The 18,528-nt window shown below is 43.7% G+C and overlaps 1 protein-coding gene across 1 annotated transcript in view; it reads right to left on the bottom strand.

Annotated features, from left to right (window-relative positions):
• Window positions 1–290: 290 nt before the first annotated feature.
• The window catches only part of TNFRSF11A (TNF receptor superfamily member 11a), a 33,348-nt gene continuing 15,110 nt past the window's right edge, over window positions 291–18,528 (bottom strand). The window contains exons 8-10 of the mRNA XM_068562470.1: window positions 15,876–15,928; window positions 13,532–14,291; window positions 291–631 (exon numbers count right to left, since the gene is read on the bottom strand). Coding sequence (XP_068418571.1) covers window positions 291–631; window positions 13,532–14,291; window positions 15,876–15,928 — 1,154 coding nt within the window. The remainder of the gene's footprint in view (window positions 632–13,531; window positions 14,292–15,875; window positions 15,929–18,528) is intronic.

Below are 18,528 nucleotides of genomic sequence, written 5' to 3'. Positions count from 1 at the left end.
AGTCCCCGATTCTATTTAGAACAAGATGGATAAAGAACGTCCGATCATTTGACGCAGGTGTACCGAACGGAGGGGCGGCAAGGCACACCTCTGGGGCCACGGCCCCGCCCCATCCCAGGCCCCGCCCTCAGCCCCGCCCAGGCGCGGGTGCGCGGCGGCATCGTCAGGTGGGGACGCGGCTCCCAACGTGCGCGGCGCAGAGGGCGGGATGGAAGGGCCGCAGCTCTGCGCCCGCCCGGCTGCATCGCAGCTCCGAGGGGCGCTGCGAACCGCAGCGGGTTCTCGGCTGCTCAGCGCCGCGTCTCGGGCGCGCCGGACTCGGCCTCCCCCTGCTCCTGCACCGGCCGCGAGGCCTTGTCGGGCCCGGGGGCGCCTCGCTCCTGCAGCCCCGGGCCTACCTCGAGGCCGGCGCACGTGTCCGGGAAGCGCGGCCCGAGGCCGGCGAACGAGTCGCAGCACGGCGGGCTCTCCTCCTGCACCGGGCGGCCCACCGGCTCCCCCGCGCCGCCGCCCGGCCCCGCCGGCCCCTCCTGCGAGTTCTGACTGACGTAGACCACGATGATGTCGCCCTTGAAATTCATCACCTGCCCGCTGGAAATAAACGTGGAGTTACTGTTTCCAGTCACATTTCCTACAAGGGGAGAGGAAGAGAGAACACGCAGAGGGTGAGTCATCATCAGTTCTGGGCGAGAACTTGGTCTTGTGAGAGGAAAGTTTCCAATGAATGGAGGGGCGCTGGCGCCCCAGCCCTCTCACGGGCGGCCCCTCCTCACCCACCCGTCTCCTAAAATGCATGGGGCGCTTCCCGTGGTTCCTTCCTTTGCCGTCTCACCGGGCCTGACTGAGGTGGAGGAAGGAAGAAGGGAGGGAGAGAGAAAGAAGACGAGGGAAGAGAAGCACGACAGTGGGCCATCCTCAAGTTCTGTCGTTGGCCACATTGACCTCGGGGGACACTGGCAGGAGAGCCCGCCCGCATCGCAGAATCACAGACGGGATTCAAATGTTGCAAAAGGGTGTGCGCACGTGATGGATACGCAGCAAACACAGCCAATGGCTCAGCAATGGTCAAATGCATCAGGAAGGGAAGCAAAGGCTGCAGCGAAGGTCGCTGCCCGTTAGGACCCTGGAGCCCACCGCAGCCCAGCCTCCTCTCTGACCAGACTCTTTCGCATCTTTTCACCCTCCCTGGAGAGGTCCCTAAGCTCAGCCCTGGAGGGCCATGGGGCCACCCGGGCTCAGGATTTAGCAGAAATTAATTTCCTTAACATTTTTTTAAACTCCTAGAAAAAAAAGAGATTCACAAGACTAAAATGGAGAAAAGCCAACCAACCAAACAAAAACAATCTTACAAATCACTCTTTCCTTCTGATCCCTGGGAGGTGTTTTGTCCTCAGGGGGTTCTATCATCACTTTTTGTGGGTGACTGGATTTAGCCAGTCTTTAATTAGTGGGCCATTTGAAAAACAAATAGAAAGTTCAACAACTGTTAGGAAACCTACTACCTCTTATTCTCCTATGTTAAAGACTGATGCTCTACAAATGACCCAGGTGAAAATAAATGCCACAAACCAAGCAGATGCAGAAATGCCCCAACACTCAGCATCACAAGCAGAATCTTTCAGCCTGACCAGGGAAGGTGAACATAAAAACAGTGCCTCACTATTAACCTCATCTTTTTTTTTTTTCTTCTGTGTTGTGACAAAGCTTAATAATAATTACACAAATAAAATCGTTTCTGTCATTACTCTCCATGAAGAGATTTCTCCCAAATGTGGAAGGCATATTTTGGATGGTCTGACTGAAATACTAACAGCATTCAGGAAATACCAGGAGCCTTCCCTCCACCCACAGGGTACCTTCAGAGATCCTGAGACAGGCACAGTGGCCCATTACAGGGATTTCAATGAAAACAGAGATTTCAAATATGAGCAACAAATTGAAAGTCACAAGGAAGGATTTGTGACTCACGCTCTTTCTCCTGTTGGCAGTTGTATTGGGGATGTTCCTAGATGGGTGGTGGCAGGGATTTATTTGCCTATTAATTCCCCCAAGCGACTTGGGCAAGTACAGCTAGTATTCCATTCACCAACTAGGCAGATTGACCCATGTTCTCCATTACCTCTAAAATACACAGACATGATCCAGCAATCCCACTCCTGGGCATATATCCAGAGAAAACTATGGTTGGAAAGGATACATGCACCCCAGTGTTCATTGCAGTGCTGTTTACAAGAGCCAAGACATGGAAACAACCTAAATGTCCATCAACAAATGAATGGATAAAGAGAATCCATTGTGGTACGTATATACAACGGAATATTACTCAGCCATTAAAAAGAATGAAATAATGCCATTTGCAGCAACATGGATGGACCTAGAGATTATCATACTAAGTGAAGTGAATTCAGACAAAGACAAATATCATATGATATCACTTAAATGTGGAATCTAAAAAAAATGATACAAATGAACTTGTTTACAAAACAGAAACAGACTCATAGACTTAGAAAACAAACTTATGGTTACCAAAGGGGAAAGGTGGAGGGGGAGGATAAATTGGGGGTTTGGGATTGACATATATACACTACTATATTTAAAATAGATAACCAACAGAGACCTACTGTATAGCATACGTAACTCTACTCAATGTTCGCAATAACCTAAATTGGGAAAGAATTTGAAAAAGAATAGATATATGTATATGCATAACTGAATCGCTTTGCTGTACACCTGAAACTAACACAACACTGTGAATCAACTATCCTCCAATATAAAATAAAAATTAAAAAAAAACATAGGTGCTCATAACATCAAGCGTACTCTACGCTACAGGTCTACTCTCTATTATGCCTATGTCTTTCTGCTCTCACCAGCTACCAAGTTAGTTCTTAAGTCTGCTTTTAACTAGTTGAACCTATTAGGAAATCTAATGAAATACAAGTGTACCTCGTTTTCTTGCTCTTGGGTTTACTGTGCTTTGAAAATACTGCGTTTTTTACAAGTTGAAGGTCTGTGGCAACCCTGCATTGTCAGATGATGGTTAGCATTTTTGGCAATAATTATTTTTAAACTGAGTATGTACATTATTTTTTTAGACTACAGTATAGTGTAAACATAACTTTACATGCACTGGGAAACCAAAAAAATTCGTGTGACTCACTTTATTGTGGTGTTTGCTTTATTGCGGTGGCCTGGAACTGAACCTGCAGTATCTCCAAGGTCTGTCTGTATCTTTATGTAAAGTTGTGAAATGTAAGTAAGTGTGAAAAAAAGGCAAATGTTTCTAAGAAAACTAAAGTGAATGCTTTGCAAGGACCCAAATAAATGTGAGCCACTAAACGCAAAACAAAAGGCATCAGCAAGCTGCTGAACTGGTGTGTGGTGGCGTGGACAAGGCAGCTGTTAAAAGAAAAAATGAAAAAGAGACTTTAAAAATGCAGAAGGAGTTTGCATTCAGACTTGTTATGCCTGGAAATTAAGATGGTGTGGTTAACGTGAAAAAGGCTCAGGAAACTATATTCAGCCAACACATATGTCCCTATACTAAAAAATCAATGTGTGAATGCAAGTTATATGTTTTAAGTTTAAAAAGATGTTGAAGAGGTGAACTTGTAAATGACTTTTTCAAGCAACTCAACAACTACTAACAGAGCTGATATAAGGTCTCTACTGTAGCAGCAGCAGCATGAATGAGCATAATAACACAGGAGAAGTCTTCCTAGTTGAGGGATCACTAGTTAACAGAAAAAGTCAAAGTGAGAAATCAAAAATAATATGTGTATACCATAAACCATATTCCAATTTAAAATGTACTGTTTAAAAATAAAAAATAAAATACCAAGATTATTTAATAAGAGCAGCAAATTTAAGTTGCTTTAAAGTATGATTTTTTTCTTGGTATAATTCCTTTAGCTTTTTATTATTACAACATTGAAGAACATCATGATTCTGTTGTTCTTCAAGATCATGTAAACCTACACACAGGGCAGTGCTAGCCACTGCGTGATTGATCTATGGTCTTGAATTTAATATCTTTTTTGTCCTCTTCATATGGATTTATCTGTTTATGTCATGGTATATATAATTTCTCCATCATTTAAAATTTTATTTTCCAACAAATCATCATCATGACTCCATTGTTGTTTACCTTCCTCATCAGAATCTTCAGTTTGTCTGAACTCAGATAAAAACCCATTTTTTTTTTTTAACCATTATCTTACACATCAAGATTTTGTGTTAAACTTTTCTTCTTAAGAATTTCATTCCAGGGGACTTCCCTGGCGGTCCAAAACTTTTCTTCTTAAGAATTTCATTCCAGGGGACTTCCCTGGCGGTCCAGTGGTTAAGACTCCACGCTTCCAACGTTAAGCGGCACGGGTTTGATCCCTGGTCAAGGAACTAAGGTCCCACATGCCGTGCAGCCAAAGAACCAAAAAACAAAAAAATGTCATTCCATGCCTTTGCCTCATGGTCAACAATATATTTTTGATATATTCTATAGGATCGATATCCTTATTTTCTATATTTTTTTCCAAATGGAACTCAAACCCTTTTTCCTAAGAAATATATTTAAACATTTTGTAATTCTTCGATCCATAGACTGGATCAAGAATATTATTCTTGCAGGGGGCACAGTATGGAGGGGAGGACCAAAAAAAGGCCTTTAAACTCCTGAACGATTAGGATGTAAAGAAAAGCTACCTAGAAAGAGTATGAGATTCTCAAACAATTTTATTCTTCATGTGTTTCTTCATCGAAAGTACAATTAATGACAAAAACTACCTTCGATCAAGTCCAAGTCTGTTCCATTCACCCTGACTTTTTTGAGAGTAGTAAACTGGTACAGGCTAAACTTTAAAAAGCTCTACTTATTTGCCAGTAACAGTAAGTGACAGCAGAGCCATCTTCAGGGGCATGTGACTTGTGCAGTCGCACAGGGCCCTGTGCTCAGAAGGGCCCCGTGCTTGTTTGATGTTCTGTTGTCATCATCTTGAAATTCTTACTAATTTTTGCACAAGGGGCTTCATATATGCACTTTTCACTGGGCTCTGGAAACTTTGTAGCAGGTGGCAGACAGCTATAAGGAGTGCTGCTCTGTTTCCCCCTCCCCCCTCACTGATGCTCTAATTTAATGTTACTCTTTTTGGAGGTAACATTTTATAAGTTGGACATGTTTCAATATTGCAGACACATTTGCCGATCTAATTTTCTCTATTGATAAAGAACTCAACGTTCGGTAAAACTCTTGAGTTGCAGAGGCTACCCACCGGTGCTCCTAAAATGTGGACTCTATGATATGTTTCCCTGGTGTTCAAGCCACTTGCCACCCGCTATAAAACTTTCAACACCCACTTTCTGATAGAGAACTGAGGCTTGTCCCTTTGAGAAAAGGTCTGCTGACTGTGTCAATTATACCTGTCAGGCTTTGCCTCCGATCTCATTTTGGTTTCTTTAAAGTGAAATGAGAACCAAGCCAGCTGCCAAGCAGTCTAAGTGCAGAATCCTTCTAGAGTTTTATTGCCTCAGCCTTTTATCACCTCACCCTCTCAACTTCAACAGCAAAAAGATTTTAGCAGCTCATTCTTTGAATCTTCCTGAAGCACTTAATAGTTTTCATTGAAATAATTCTCATGCTTATCAACTTCAATTTTTTTTTTTTAACCAGTTAATGCAACAGTTAACGTTTTAAATTACAACAGGATCAACTCACGCTCATAGGACTGGGCAGACCTGTGGATTTTAGTAAGCGCGGCCATTCTCTGGGCGGCAGCAGAAGGTCCGGGGTGTCCTAGAGTGACCCATTAGCTGTGAGTAATCAGTGTGCTGTCGGCTTCCGTCAGGCCACTCTACAGAGGTTAGGAGGATGTGGGCTAATCTATGGTTAAGTGAAGCTAGATTAAGATTAAGCTGGATCACTATTACAATACTAATAGTGATGGAACACCTCAAATCCAGAATTTACTGCATGCTCCCTCTGTGCCAGGCTGGCTGCATTACAAACACCAGCTCCCAGTTCCTCCTCATGTGAGCATTCCAGGCTTGCTTCTTTTTCCCCCTCTACTGACTGACATGGCTTCAGGGATGAAAACTGTCTAACAGCCTTCTTTCTCCAGCCTCATCACAATACAGACTCACCTGCAAGTAATCTACTAACATCCATGGCATCCTAGTCTCACCTGTCTCAACTTCAACAGCAAAGAGCTTTTAGCAGCTTAGAGTGGTGTTTCACTCTCTTAAGAGCATGACTGTTTCCATATATATGTGTTAGCAAATGGTATTTGTTTTTCTCTTTCTGACTTAACTTCACTCTGTATGACAGACTCTAGGTCCATCCACTTCACTACAAATAACTCCATTTCGTTTCTTTTTATGGCTGAGTAATATTCCATTGTATATATGTGCCACATCTTCTTTATCCATTCATTTGTTGATGGACACTTAGGTTGCTTCCATGTCCTGGCTATTGTAAATAGAGCTGCAATGAACATTTTGGTACATGACTGTTTTTGAATTATGGTTTTCTCAGGGTATATGCCCAGTAGTGGGATTGCTGGGTCGTATCTAAGGAAAAAAAGGTCATGAAGAACCTAGGGGCAAGATGGGAATAAAGACACAGACCTACTAGAGAATGGACTTGAGGATACGGGGAGGGGGAAGGGTAAGCTGGGACGAAGTGAGAGAGTGGCATGGACATACATACACTACCAAACGTAAAACAGATAGCTAGTGGGAAGTAGGTGCATAGCACAGGGAGATCAGCTCCGTGCTTTGTGACCACCTAGAGGGGTGGGATAGGGAGGGTGGGAGGGAGGGAGACGCAAGAGGGAAGAGATATGGGAACATATGTATATGTATAACTGATTCACTTTGTTATAAAGCAGAAACTAACACACCACTGTAAAGCAATTATACTCCAATAAAGATGTTAAAAAAAAAAAAAAGAATATGACTGGTGACTAAAAGGGTGGTGGTTTCAGTGGCGGCCCGAGTACAGGAGGGACAGAAATGGGGTTGGGACAGAGGAGAGTGCAGGACCCTGAAAGCTCTGGTCCTGCCCTGGCTCGGCATCCACTAGCTGTGGAATTGGGACAAACTACCTAACAACTCGGTCTGCTCTTTATGAAACGAGCATCAATTTTCAAGCCCAGCTAGCCTGGCAGCATGCAGCCGCCCAGAGCAGGCATATGATAAATGTTAAATGAATGAATAAATGAATGCGTGAATAGCCAGCAGGATGGCATAGGGTCAAACGAGACAGTGGATTTGAAAATGCTTGGGAAATAGCACAGAATTTCTCACAGGTGCAATGCTGGCATCTTTACTCCCAGAATGTAATGTTTGTGCTCATGGAACTCCCCAGGAAATGAGATTCGGGAAATGTACTGAGCGGTCATGTTATCTTTCCATCCCTGTCTTGTTGAAGGACATCAAAATACCTTGAAGACTGAAAGGGCACTTACCTCTAGCAATCTAACCAACTTTTATTTTCTTTGCTGAAATAATCCATCATTCTGACTGTTTCCATTTTGAACACTCATCTATGTAATTCTACACAAATCCCCCACCATCTCATTTCTCATCATGCAAGTCAGCAGCTAGTTGAATGTAGCACTAGAGTAGGTCAAGGTTTTGAATGAGTTGGTATTATCCTTATCCTGTATTACGCCTCAGTCCTGAACTGTCCTTGTTTACAAGCAATCGTTCCTTGAAATCAGCTTTCTGCCTTTCAGAGGGTTTTACACGGTTGTGTGAATGGACCTGAGAGGGCAAGGCCCAGGGATGGTGAGTCAAAAGGACCCCATGTCAGCAAGGTGGGTGCTGCGGGCCCCCTCATCAGCATGGTTGCCGGGGTTTCTGCAGCTGGTACATGCCCGGAAGGGGTAGCCCTCTCCACTGACAGCCAAGGAAACCCCAGGACGTTCTGATGTCAGGGGAGACCTTCTCCCTTGCTGGTGGCTGGTTAAGGGGGGAATGTGGAAAGGGAGGGATGGGGTGCATGAGGCTTGTCCAAGATGCCTTAAGAAGGCTTAAGGCTTTCATAGGTCCCATTAGTCCACAGACCTATGGGAATACGAGCAAAGCCAGGCCCGTCACTTCCCTCTTCCCTACTCTCCGAAGCTGTCTTTCCGCCAGCTTTCCCCAGCAAGCTGCCTCTGGCATTTATTTTAATTTTATTTTACTTTCAAAAAAAGATGGGGTTGGAGGCACGTGGAAGAAAGAGCTTTCCTCCCAAAAGAATCGGTGATAGTGAAAACAGTAACTTCCTGAGACAATTGGCAGAAGAAAGGGGACTCAGAGGCCAAAGTAGCCATCACCTCCTGCACAGACACTAGCGCCCCTTCCCATGGAACCTTCTGGGCCTGGCCTGGCCACTGCCCTGTGCTCAGCCTGAGTAGCCAATGATCCCAGCCCGAGTTTGCCCTTATTCTACAGCACAGTGAGGATTCTCCAGCGCACGGTAAACAAATGAAATCAGTAACATTGGCACTGATTTATGGGGAGACAGTGCCATGGTTGAAGGCATAGGCTTCAGAATCAGATAGTTGAGTCACGGTTTCATCGCTGACTTGCTCTGTGGTCCTGGGCGAGGACCTTGCCCACAGGATTCCTGTGAGGAAGTGGGAAGGTAATACCTACACGAAGCACTTAGCCAGCACCTGGTAGCTAATACCTATAATGTCACTGATAAAAATGCAACCTTCAGGATGTCAGAACAGGCTTAATGTGCCTCTGAACACAAGGGGATTGATAGACTTCTATGTGAAGGCTACCCAAAAGGATGATTTGAGAACTAGCATGACATGAGGGTTTTTATTAAATTAGAACACCTGAAGAGTTTCTAACATTTAAAATGGGTTGGTTGGCTTAACATTAATATTTAATGTGACTTAGCTAGAAAAATTTTCAGGTCACTTGAGAGAGTTAAAAATAGCATTTTAAGTCAACAGAAACAATGAATAAATGAAGTGTCTCATCATGACCAGAAAGATGTTTATAGTTTGCTAAGCCCCTGCTTTGCATAGCAGGCCCCGTGGAATCCCTATTTCTCCGGCAGAGAGAACAAAATTCCTTTTAAGAACTCAATCCTTGACACAATTTACACTTTTTAAGCAAGGTAATGCATACTTGTCTTCTCAAAGGCTTATTATGTTGTTTAAAATGCATAACGTATGAATATTAAATCACAAGAACTATAGCAAATAATACCACCCAATTGTCATGTAGATTTTCTTCCAAGGAAAAGAACTAAAAATATACACAAATCCACTCAAATTACCCAGGCTATACTGGGTTCTTTTGGAATTTTTTAAAAACTTATTTTATATTTAACCCATATGCTTCTCATGTGATTTTCCTTTTTATGGAAATGCAAGATCTGTTTCAGGCATTTGGAAGAAACTGGGTCTATGATGATATGGGAAGGGAAACAGTATTTAATAGTTCCATTCTGAATCATGCTTGAAAATTACTTAGAATGGCTCACAAACGAAACCCTTCCAAAATGAGCCCCATTAGAATAGAAGGAAGGGAAGTAGGGCTAAACTAAAAGATACAGTGAACAAATTTTTCTTATATTTTGAAATAATGCCTTGACCTTTAGCATCAATGAATGCTGAATTTTATTACCAAATAACTGAATTAAAAAATATTTTTGACTTATAGAATCAGTGAGCTAATACCTGCCCTTACGATACTTAGCTAAAAGTCAAACACAAGTTAGTGGATGGCATTGCAACAGGAGAGAGAAGAAAGTTAGAAACAGAGGACTGTCCTTTGCTCAGGGAGAGGGGAGGAAGGGGAAGAAAACTGGGGTAAGAGAATGTTCATCTGTCTTTCAGGATGGAAGTGGATGGTCAAGAATAGTCATTTCAGGACGGGGTGGGGCCCAGGGATGGGAGACCAAGGATGGGGGACAATGGAGTCAGGCGTGTACCCTCATCCTCCAGTGCCCTTGGCTCCCAGGCATTAGCCTAGGCGTGTCTATGCCACTTGGATGGACCAGCGCATCCTTGTTTCTGCCATCTCTGCCTCCTCTGCCCAGGACACCTAAGTCTGCCCAGGACAGCTAGCGGCCATCCTTCCATCCCCTGCCTGGCCCCCTGCTCCCCTGAACAGACCGAAGAGGTAGGAGGCTGAGAGTGAGTTAGGGAACAAACAGGAAGCTATGGGCTCTTATTCCTTTAGTTATTCATGACTGGATGGATGGAGGAATGAATGAATGAATGAATGAGCTTATGAACATTTATTCACTTATACTGTGAGTAAGCTGCCATGGGAGAGACGAGGAAGATCGGGAGTGGTGAAGGTCACGGCAATTCCTACCAACTAACTGTTCGTGGCTGCCTAGAGACGGCTGTTGATAAAGGTACGAGTGTGCTGGGCTCGGTGAGAAAGATGCCAAGACGAATTACGAGGGGCTGCCGAGGGCACGGAAGGGGAGAGTGGCCACCCAGGCAGCTAACATGCATCCCTGGTTTAGGAAGCAGCATTTGAGCTGGGACTTGAAGGTCAGGAGGAGCTGGGTGCTCTGGAAAAGGGGACCGTGTGGGGACAGAGTGGCCACACTAGGGGAGGCCTGTTACAGTGCAGAAGCAGGAAAGTGAGAGATTCCCACTAAAAATGGCTGAGGCTGGCGTTGGCCCAACTTAGGTGGGTGAGCAGGTGAAGAGCACCAACAGGCTGCAGGTTAGGGGGGCTGGCCATGCAGGGCCTTGCTTTCTCAAATTATTTATTCTCTTTGTGTTGTCCATTCCCTAGCACCAATCCCTACTTGTTTTCCAAGCTTTTCCAAGTCTCCGTGTCTCAGTGGAACCTCAGTAAAGATGTGATAGAGAATCATGTAGCTGGTGCTCATGAAGAATTGTTGTGGGCCCTGGGAACAAACACCTCTCTCCAGTTCAGAAGTGTCTGAACCAATTAAGTGATCTCAGGAGCCAGAAGCAAGTCACAGGCCAACTAGTGACACATTAATCATAAGAAGTTGTTCTTTCACATGACATCATTTTCTAGACACAGAATTCTCCAAACTCCAGGTGAAAGGGCTTGTAACCAAGGTAACCACCGTCATGTCATCAGGATAATTTAAGACGTAAATCAAGACATGGTTACGCAAAACAAAACCACAAGTATGTTTTCCCCTTTCATTGGTTTTTGCTGATCACTCTCCTTGTGCTTTAAGAGCTGTGACACTGCTAAGACAGACTTACCGTCGGGTATTATTTTTGAAAGATAGGCTTGTGGAGCTGTTTGAAGAACAATCATCCTCTTCACAAGGAAGCTGGGTGTAAAGGAGATACTTTTCCCTACTTAGGTGGCGCCCAACCCTGTCATTTCTGCAGAAACCACTTGATTTGGTTGTAAGTTTTTTTCTTCTTAAATACTCACATATAAAAATCCAAAAGCCAATAAAAAGGTCACCTCCCTCAAGTCCTGAGAGCACAGTGGCTTTCAGGAGATCGTGTAGGATTAACCCCACCTATAACGTTCACCCAAGCTCCATCCTCTTTCACACATTTTATAGAAGATAAACTATGACAATTAAAAAAAAGCAATAATGAGAAAGTGCTATTTTGACCAGGAATCAGAAGGCCTGTTTATGTAGAAGTAATTATGGAGAGACCTGCACAGCCTCAAAAATCAATCTGGCTGCTACTTCTCCTCAGGCGAACGTGAATTTGGCCCACTTGCTGGCAACTCTCTATGGATGTTTTATATGGCTGAGCACCAGATTAAGATAGAAAAAGCAGTGTAAACTTTTTGCAAATTAATACCACTTAGTTGATGACACACTTTTTTTTTTTTCCTTCTTTCCACGCCTAGATGTTTAGTGCTGGAGAAAAAAAAGATAAAAAAAGCAGAGATGGGCACTGCTTTAACTCCTTATAGGAGAGCTCGGATCCGCATTTTTGGTTTCATGACACTACGAAAAAATTGATCTCTTTCACTTTGGCCAGTGCTGTTCTTCCAAGAACTGCTGCTGCTTTTCACACAGCAGCAAACATCACCTTCCTGATGTTAGCAACTGAAAAACAGGTCTGTCCCCTGCAGTGTCACAAGACGTGGCAGCTGCCGCACTGAGGTTCCGCCTCCTTCCTCCCCACACCCCCAAATACTCGTGTTCTCTCTGTGTGTGCAACCAGTGGGAAGAAAATTAACCTGTAGAAAAGAAAGAGACCAATGCAAACGAACCATAGAGCCAAACTTTTAGACACGGAAATTACTTAAAATCTTTGAAAAAAAAAGTTGAGGTCTTCTGGAAGAAAAACATATCAGTTCTTTGAAAAATATCCCCAGGCCTATCTCCTCCTTTCAGTTTGACTGAGAACTGATAGAGAATTTACCCATCAGTGAATCTGTGTAGTTGCAGCAAAACCACAAACCTTGGAGAACAGATTCAAATTCATTGTTCTACCCAATAAGCCAGGAGCCATCATCAGCATGGGGCAAAACAGTCTCCATTTAGGGCCCGATTGAGCTACCTCATAGTTATAAAATAATTCAAAGACCAGCTGCTAGACCCGGTGGCAGTCTAAATAAAGAGGCAGGAAAGAAAAAGAAAAAGCATCCCAGGATAAAGGTGGTCCATGAACGGGCTTTGTGGTTTGGGAGAGTGGGAGGGTTCTGTGAAGCCCCTTAAATAGTACATATGCATATATTCATTTTTCTGGAGAGAGGGTCTATAGCTTTCAGAAATTTCTCAGAGATCCCTGACTACCCCTTCCCATAATACAGCAAACAATCCCCGGAACCAGAGGAAGCCCTCACCATCAGCAGAAAAGTTCCCTGTAACTACATAATAAAACAGAGGATGTTTTACCTTCTCAGAAAAAAGTTATAATATTACAACTGGTGGCCTATTCACACTCAAGCAGTGGTGCAGCAATAAATCTCTATAATGATTTTAAATTGTAAAACCATCCTCCTGGTTCCATAAATATATCCTATGCAGTGTTTATAAAAGGGGCTTCTCATAAAAAGCATCAAAGGACAGCCACTGCCCCATTAATTTGGCCCGGAATCAACAAGCTACACGCAATAAATATTAATTAATCAACGATTAACTAAACAATTTTGTTTGTTGTCCTGAAACTTATAAGAGCTTTTTTGGGGGGAAATTTGAGGCCTAGGTCGCTTTAAAGAAATTTGAGGCCTAGGTCGCTTTTGCAGCCAAACCCAGAAATCTGAGGCAATGCCTTGACTTCAGCCAGTCCTGCGGTCAATGTTGGCATTGTTTTCAGGGGTCAATGCTGGGATTTGAGGTCTAATCCCATTGTGAGAAGCCTGAATGGAAAAGGGCATGGGGCACATATAAACCAAGAGAGAGAGCCCCAGGGGTACAATCCACAAACCCAACATGTGGACTGACTCAAAACCCAGCCTGTAAAGAGGCTTATCAGGAGAAAATGCTCGAGCTGAACTTTTCCCATGTTAGCGTCCTTCTTTCCTGAACGGCATGTGACACTTGTCCCCAGATACTGCACAGAGACCAGGCCTTTTTGCTCAGAAGGGAGAAACCAGCAGAGTCACTTACCTGATGCAGGTGGCTGGTCACTGGAAGGGCCTCCAGAGCCAGGACCTCCCCTCATCGAGCTGGGAAGCCGTGCATCAGCCCCATCCATGGGCTGGCCTCCCGCCTCTGCCCCATCAGCCGCTTCGGGCGGAAGGCCCATGCCATAGGCGCTCTGGGGCAAGGGTCCACTTTGGGGGCAACCCATCAGGGGTTCCCGGTCCTCCCCAGCGGGGTTCCTGCAGCCTGCACAGCCATCTGCAGAGTTGGAGCTGGCTGCCCAGTGGGGGCAATTGCCACCCTCCACTTCTCTTTGCAAGTACTTTTCTGAGGACATAGGAATCCAGTCAGTCCTGCACGGAGGCTCGGCGAAGTGGCAGCTTTCGGAGTCCACGAAGCTCTCTGTCCCAGTGAAGCACTGGCTTAGACTGTCATTCTCTCCCACCTCCAGGGGTTCAGGGAAAGGCGGTGTGGATGTGCTTCCAGGCTGAGTGAGGAACAATACAGAGTCTGGGGTCCGGGGGGGCCTGTCCACGTATTCGTCTTCCGTGGGAATCTGCCTGAAGGGGTCCCCCTCAATCTCGCTGACCAGGGTGAGCATCCCGGCGTCTTCTCCCGGCGCACAGGGACCGCCACCTGCACACGCACCTCCACTGTCAGGACAGCACATATCTTCAGAAAACATCTTCTGTTCCAGAGTCAGCAGTAAGACACCCTCACAGATTTCACGCTGACTCGGGGCTTCCACACGAGCGCAGCTAAGATTGCTGCCTGAGGACTCCTGCTGATTTAAATTCAGAAGGCAGAGCATTAATACCAGCGATGTTAGAACATGGGTCTGCTAAACGTGGCTGAAAATGGTGTTTATAGTAATTATTTCCACCGTAACAAGTACAGATGGAATACTCACTATGTCGCTTTATTTGGGTTATTTAAGTTTAGGGGGTGGGGAGAACCCTCAGGTAGAGTACCACCAGAATCAGATGAGTCTAACTGCATTTCCAATGGGATAGCATGTTTACACTGAAGCAAGGGGGAGAGCTGACCCAAATAACTTTAGAACACAGGATTTTGTCTATACCCTCAATCTAAATTTTTAAAAAACCCTGTAAAGAAATATTGAACTCTGGTAGTAGCTTTGCTTTTTGCTGTGATATGGCTTAGTGATTCTGAAACTACTTTCTGTGTATTCTGGAACTGAGTAAATGAGTAAATATACTGAGAATAATAGGAGCTGGGTTTCTTACTGTTGGAGAAGGGAAGATTCAAATACAGCTACAGAAAGACTACAATAAATCCTGTAGTGTTGGGGCCAGAATTGGAGAAATCAGTATGAACTCAAGGTTTAAAGTTTATATATCTTTAGGGACTTCCCTGGTGGCACAGTGGTTAAGAATCCGCCTGTCAATGCAGCGGACACAGGTTTGAGCCCTGGTCCGGGAAGATCCCACATGCCACGGAGCAACTAAGTCCATGTGCCACAACTACTGAGACTGTGCTCTAGAGCCCGCGAGCCACAACTACTGAAGCCCGCACGCCTAGAGCCCGTGCTCCGCAACAAGAGAAGCCACCGCAATGAGAAGGCCGTGCTCCGCAACAAGAGAAGCCACCGCAATGAGAAGGCCGCGCACCGCAACAAAGAGTAGCCCCTGCTAGCCACAACTAGAGAAAGCCGCATGCAGCAACAAAGACCCAATGCAGCCAAAAAATAAATTAATTAAATAAATAAATTTTAAAAAAATGGTTCAAGAGAAAAAAATATACATATGCATATACAAACGTACAGATTGCAAATAATAAAGCAATGTGAAAATATAAACAATCGGTGGATCTGAGTATAGGGCAGGTGGAAGTTTTTGTACTATCTCACTGCTTTCCGACAATTTTGAAGTTATACCGTAATTAAAAGCCACCAAAATAACTACAGAGTACAGGAATGTGACCGCTCTTCCCTCCTAGGATTCTGTCCTAGGCAATAGAGATTGGCACTAAAATAATAATATAAAAAGTACATGGGCACAGAGATGACAGAAATGGAATGCAATACAAAGAAAACAGCATTTAGGATGAGCACTGACTTGGGCTTTGGGTTACTCTGTGGGGATCAATCCTGGGATGTGAGGTTCCATCCTCTCAAGGAAGTACCCATTCACTATTTGACTAATAATAGTTATATCAGCCAATTTTTTTTTTTTTTTTTTTTTTTTTGGTCTCGTGCACTTGGCTTTGTGGGATCTTAGTTCCCCGACCAGGGATGGAACCCGGGCCCTGATGGTGAAAGCGCCGAGTCCTAACCACTGGACCATCAGGGAATTCCCCCAAATTGTTAACAGTACTTAAAGGAGGCACTTAAGACTTTTAAATTTACCTTATTTCCACTTAGGCGGCCGCAAGCTTCATTGACCCAATGCCACAAATTAGCTAGAAAAACAAAGTAAGGATAAGCGCTTCATATTATTATTTCCTATTTCTAATTCAGTATTATTGACCACTATGTCAGATCAATATTGTCTTTAAACACAATCGTCTGCAAATCTGAGAGTGAAACATTTAAAAGAAAATCAACCAATTTAAAGACTATGAAGGCATCTTCCTCCTCCTATCAAAAATAGAACTTTTTGATCTATGTAAAGACAAATATGATGCCCTAATGTTCCATCGAATACCTTCAGGCACATCTGAGGGCTGTCAGAGCTGCTGTTCTGACTAGACATTCTCATGCCCTTAGCAATTTTTCTTTGACTCTTAGGGACCCTGTTAGGTAGTGTAGGGGAACAAAGGTGACGTGGGTCTAGGGGACTTAGCACAAATATATGTATGATAAAAGTAAAGTGCATGCCAGAAGGCTGTGTCAGGCCCCACTGAATTCCAGTGGGCCCCGAATCCTTTTCCCCTACACCCTGCTGCTTCTCAGAAGAAAGAATATGTTCTGTGGCGTGTACAAAGTATATCTTCCTTAACTTTTTAAAATAGAACTGATGAAGCTTAAAAGGTCAAATCTATGAATTAAAAAAAATCTATGAATGTATATAATACAAAGATAAAATTTTATCCCACCTCCACTGAATATTTGATGTTGAATTCACTATAAAGACTAAAGCTAAGAGGTTGTCCATTCTCCACTGGAAGATAATGACGTCATCATAATAGGTAATGATACCTCTTATGTGACGTTGCCTGGTCTATTTAACCTCTCTGAGCCTCAGTTTCTGCATCATACAATGGGGGAAATAATAATGCCGCCCTCTCAGTGCTGTTGTGGAGACTTAGGACACGTAAAATGTGTAGAGCAGTGCTGGTACATGATAAATATTTAATATGTCAGTTACGACTATCATCGTCATTATTATTCGTGCTTATTTTCTATCACTTTAAAATTATATAAAAATAAAGATACTCCAAATAAAAGGAAAGTTGCAGCTCTTTCTTTTTAGGGATCAGGACTAGACAGTTACAGATGATACTAAAAATAACATTTGTACACAGAGGTGGTAATTACTCATAACTACTATGATAATCTCTCTCCTGGTTGACTGCAAAAGCCCTCCTTACTGGTGGGTCTGCATCCACTCTTTCTGTACCCCCAAATTTGTTTTAATTACTAAAATAGCCAAATACTAAAACCACAGGGTTGTTTTGCCTCCCTCTGCTCAGGATGGAAGCACACTTCGTAGCAGTTTCATGTCACACTGGTTCTGACTTTCTGCTCCAGCTGCGCTAACCTTCCAATCTCCCCAACTTGCTCTGCTCCCTCCAATCATGCAATTCTCTTTGCATGGAATGCTTTTGATTCTCCTTAGCTCCCCTTGGGCTAGTTCATTCCAACTTGTCTTTCAGATCTCAGGTCCCCTGCCTCCGCCCTGGGAGGCCCTGGCCGACCCCGAGGCTGGACAGACAACTCTGTCGCCCCTGGAGCTCTTGCACCTCCCTTTCCACACTCAGCCTCATTCTATGGACCAATCCCTGCCTTGCTCACAGAGAAGCTTCTTCCATGAGGGCACTGGCTCTGTTTGTGTTGCTCAGTATTGAGATCCCAGTGTCTGTCCAGTCCCTGGTGGCCAAAAAATACGTGTTGAACGAAGGGATGAAGAGAAAGCTGACAGTCCCCCATCCCGACTCAGTGATGGGCAGGCCCATTGCCTTTGGCATTGGTAAGATGTGGCCAAAAGAGATTATCACAGAGAAAAAAAACTAAAGAATAAAACACTGGGAGTCTGTTTATCTCATGAAAACATGGCTATATGAGTGAGCAATCCATCAGCATCTCTGAACATGCATTATTCAAATCCCCAGTTCCAATGTTGGGGAGGTGAAGTTGCATTAAATAACAATATTCAATAATGACAGACTTTTTAAAAAGTTAATTCCAACTTTTCCTCTTCAAATACTCTCTGCTTAACACTGGCATCGTCAGTCACCATCTTCCCTCTTTAATCTTTTGGTTGCCCAGTGTTACATTAGGCGATGGAATGTTAATGGAAATAGTTAAGAGATGCAGGATTTCATGAAGTCTATGGACGTGACTGTGAGAGAACTGATGGAATCACAGCAAAGCAAAGGCGGACAAAACAAGTGAGCAACTGAAGATGGGAAAGGATGGTGAGACCACAGGTGCTTCAAAAGACAACGATGTGCACTAAGTTTAGGAAACCTAGTGAAGCCTTGAACACTTACTTAAAAATTATACTTTTTAGCTTTGTAGTATAAAAGTCAAACAGAATGTGATGTTAAAAGACACTATCAAACAATTTTTTTTTGTGGAAAAACTATTCCCAATAAACAAGATGACACTTGATTATTCATTCTAAGAATGAGCACCTGCATTTTACTGAATATAAGACCACTTATTTTCAGCATTTTAAATTCACCTATCAGGGTAACACCCCAGTCAAAACTTTCCATCTGCCATTTACCTGAACATTTTGTCTCTGTTTTAATTAAGTAATTAATTAAATTTAAGTAATTAAAAATGTTTGTATTCTAGGATAAATGCAACCTCTGTATATCTGACACTATATAAT

The sequence above is a fragment of the Eschrichtius robustus genome, chromosome 14, assembly GCF_028021215.1.
Source record: "Eschrichtius robustus isolate mEscRob2 chromosome 14, mEscRob2.pri, whole genome shotgun sequence".
Lineage (NCBI taxonomy): Eukaryota > Metazoa > Chordata > Mammalia > Artiodactyla > Eschrichtiidae > Eschrichtius > Eschrichtius robustus.
The sequence above is the reverse complement of the archived record's forward strand: the minus strand, read 5'-3'. Positions and strand labels throughout refer to the sequence as shown.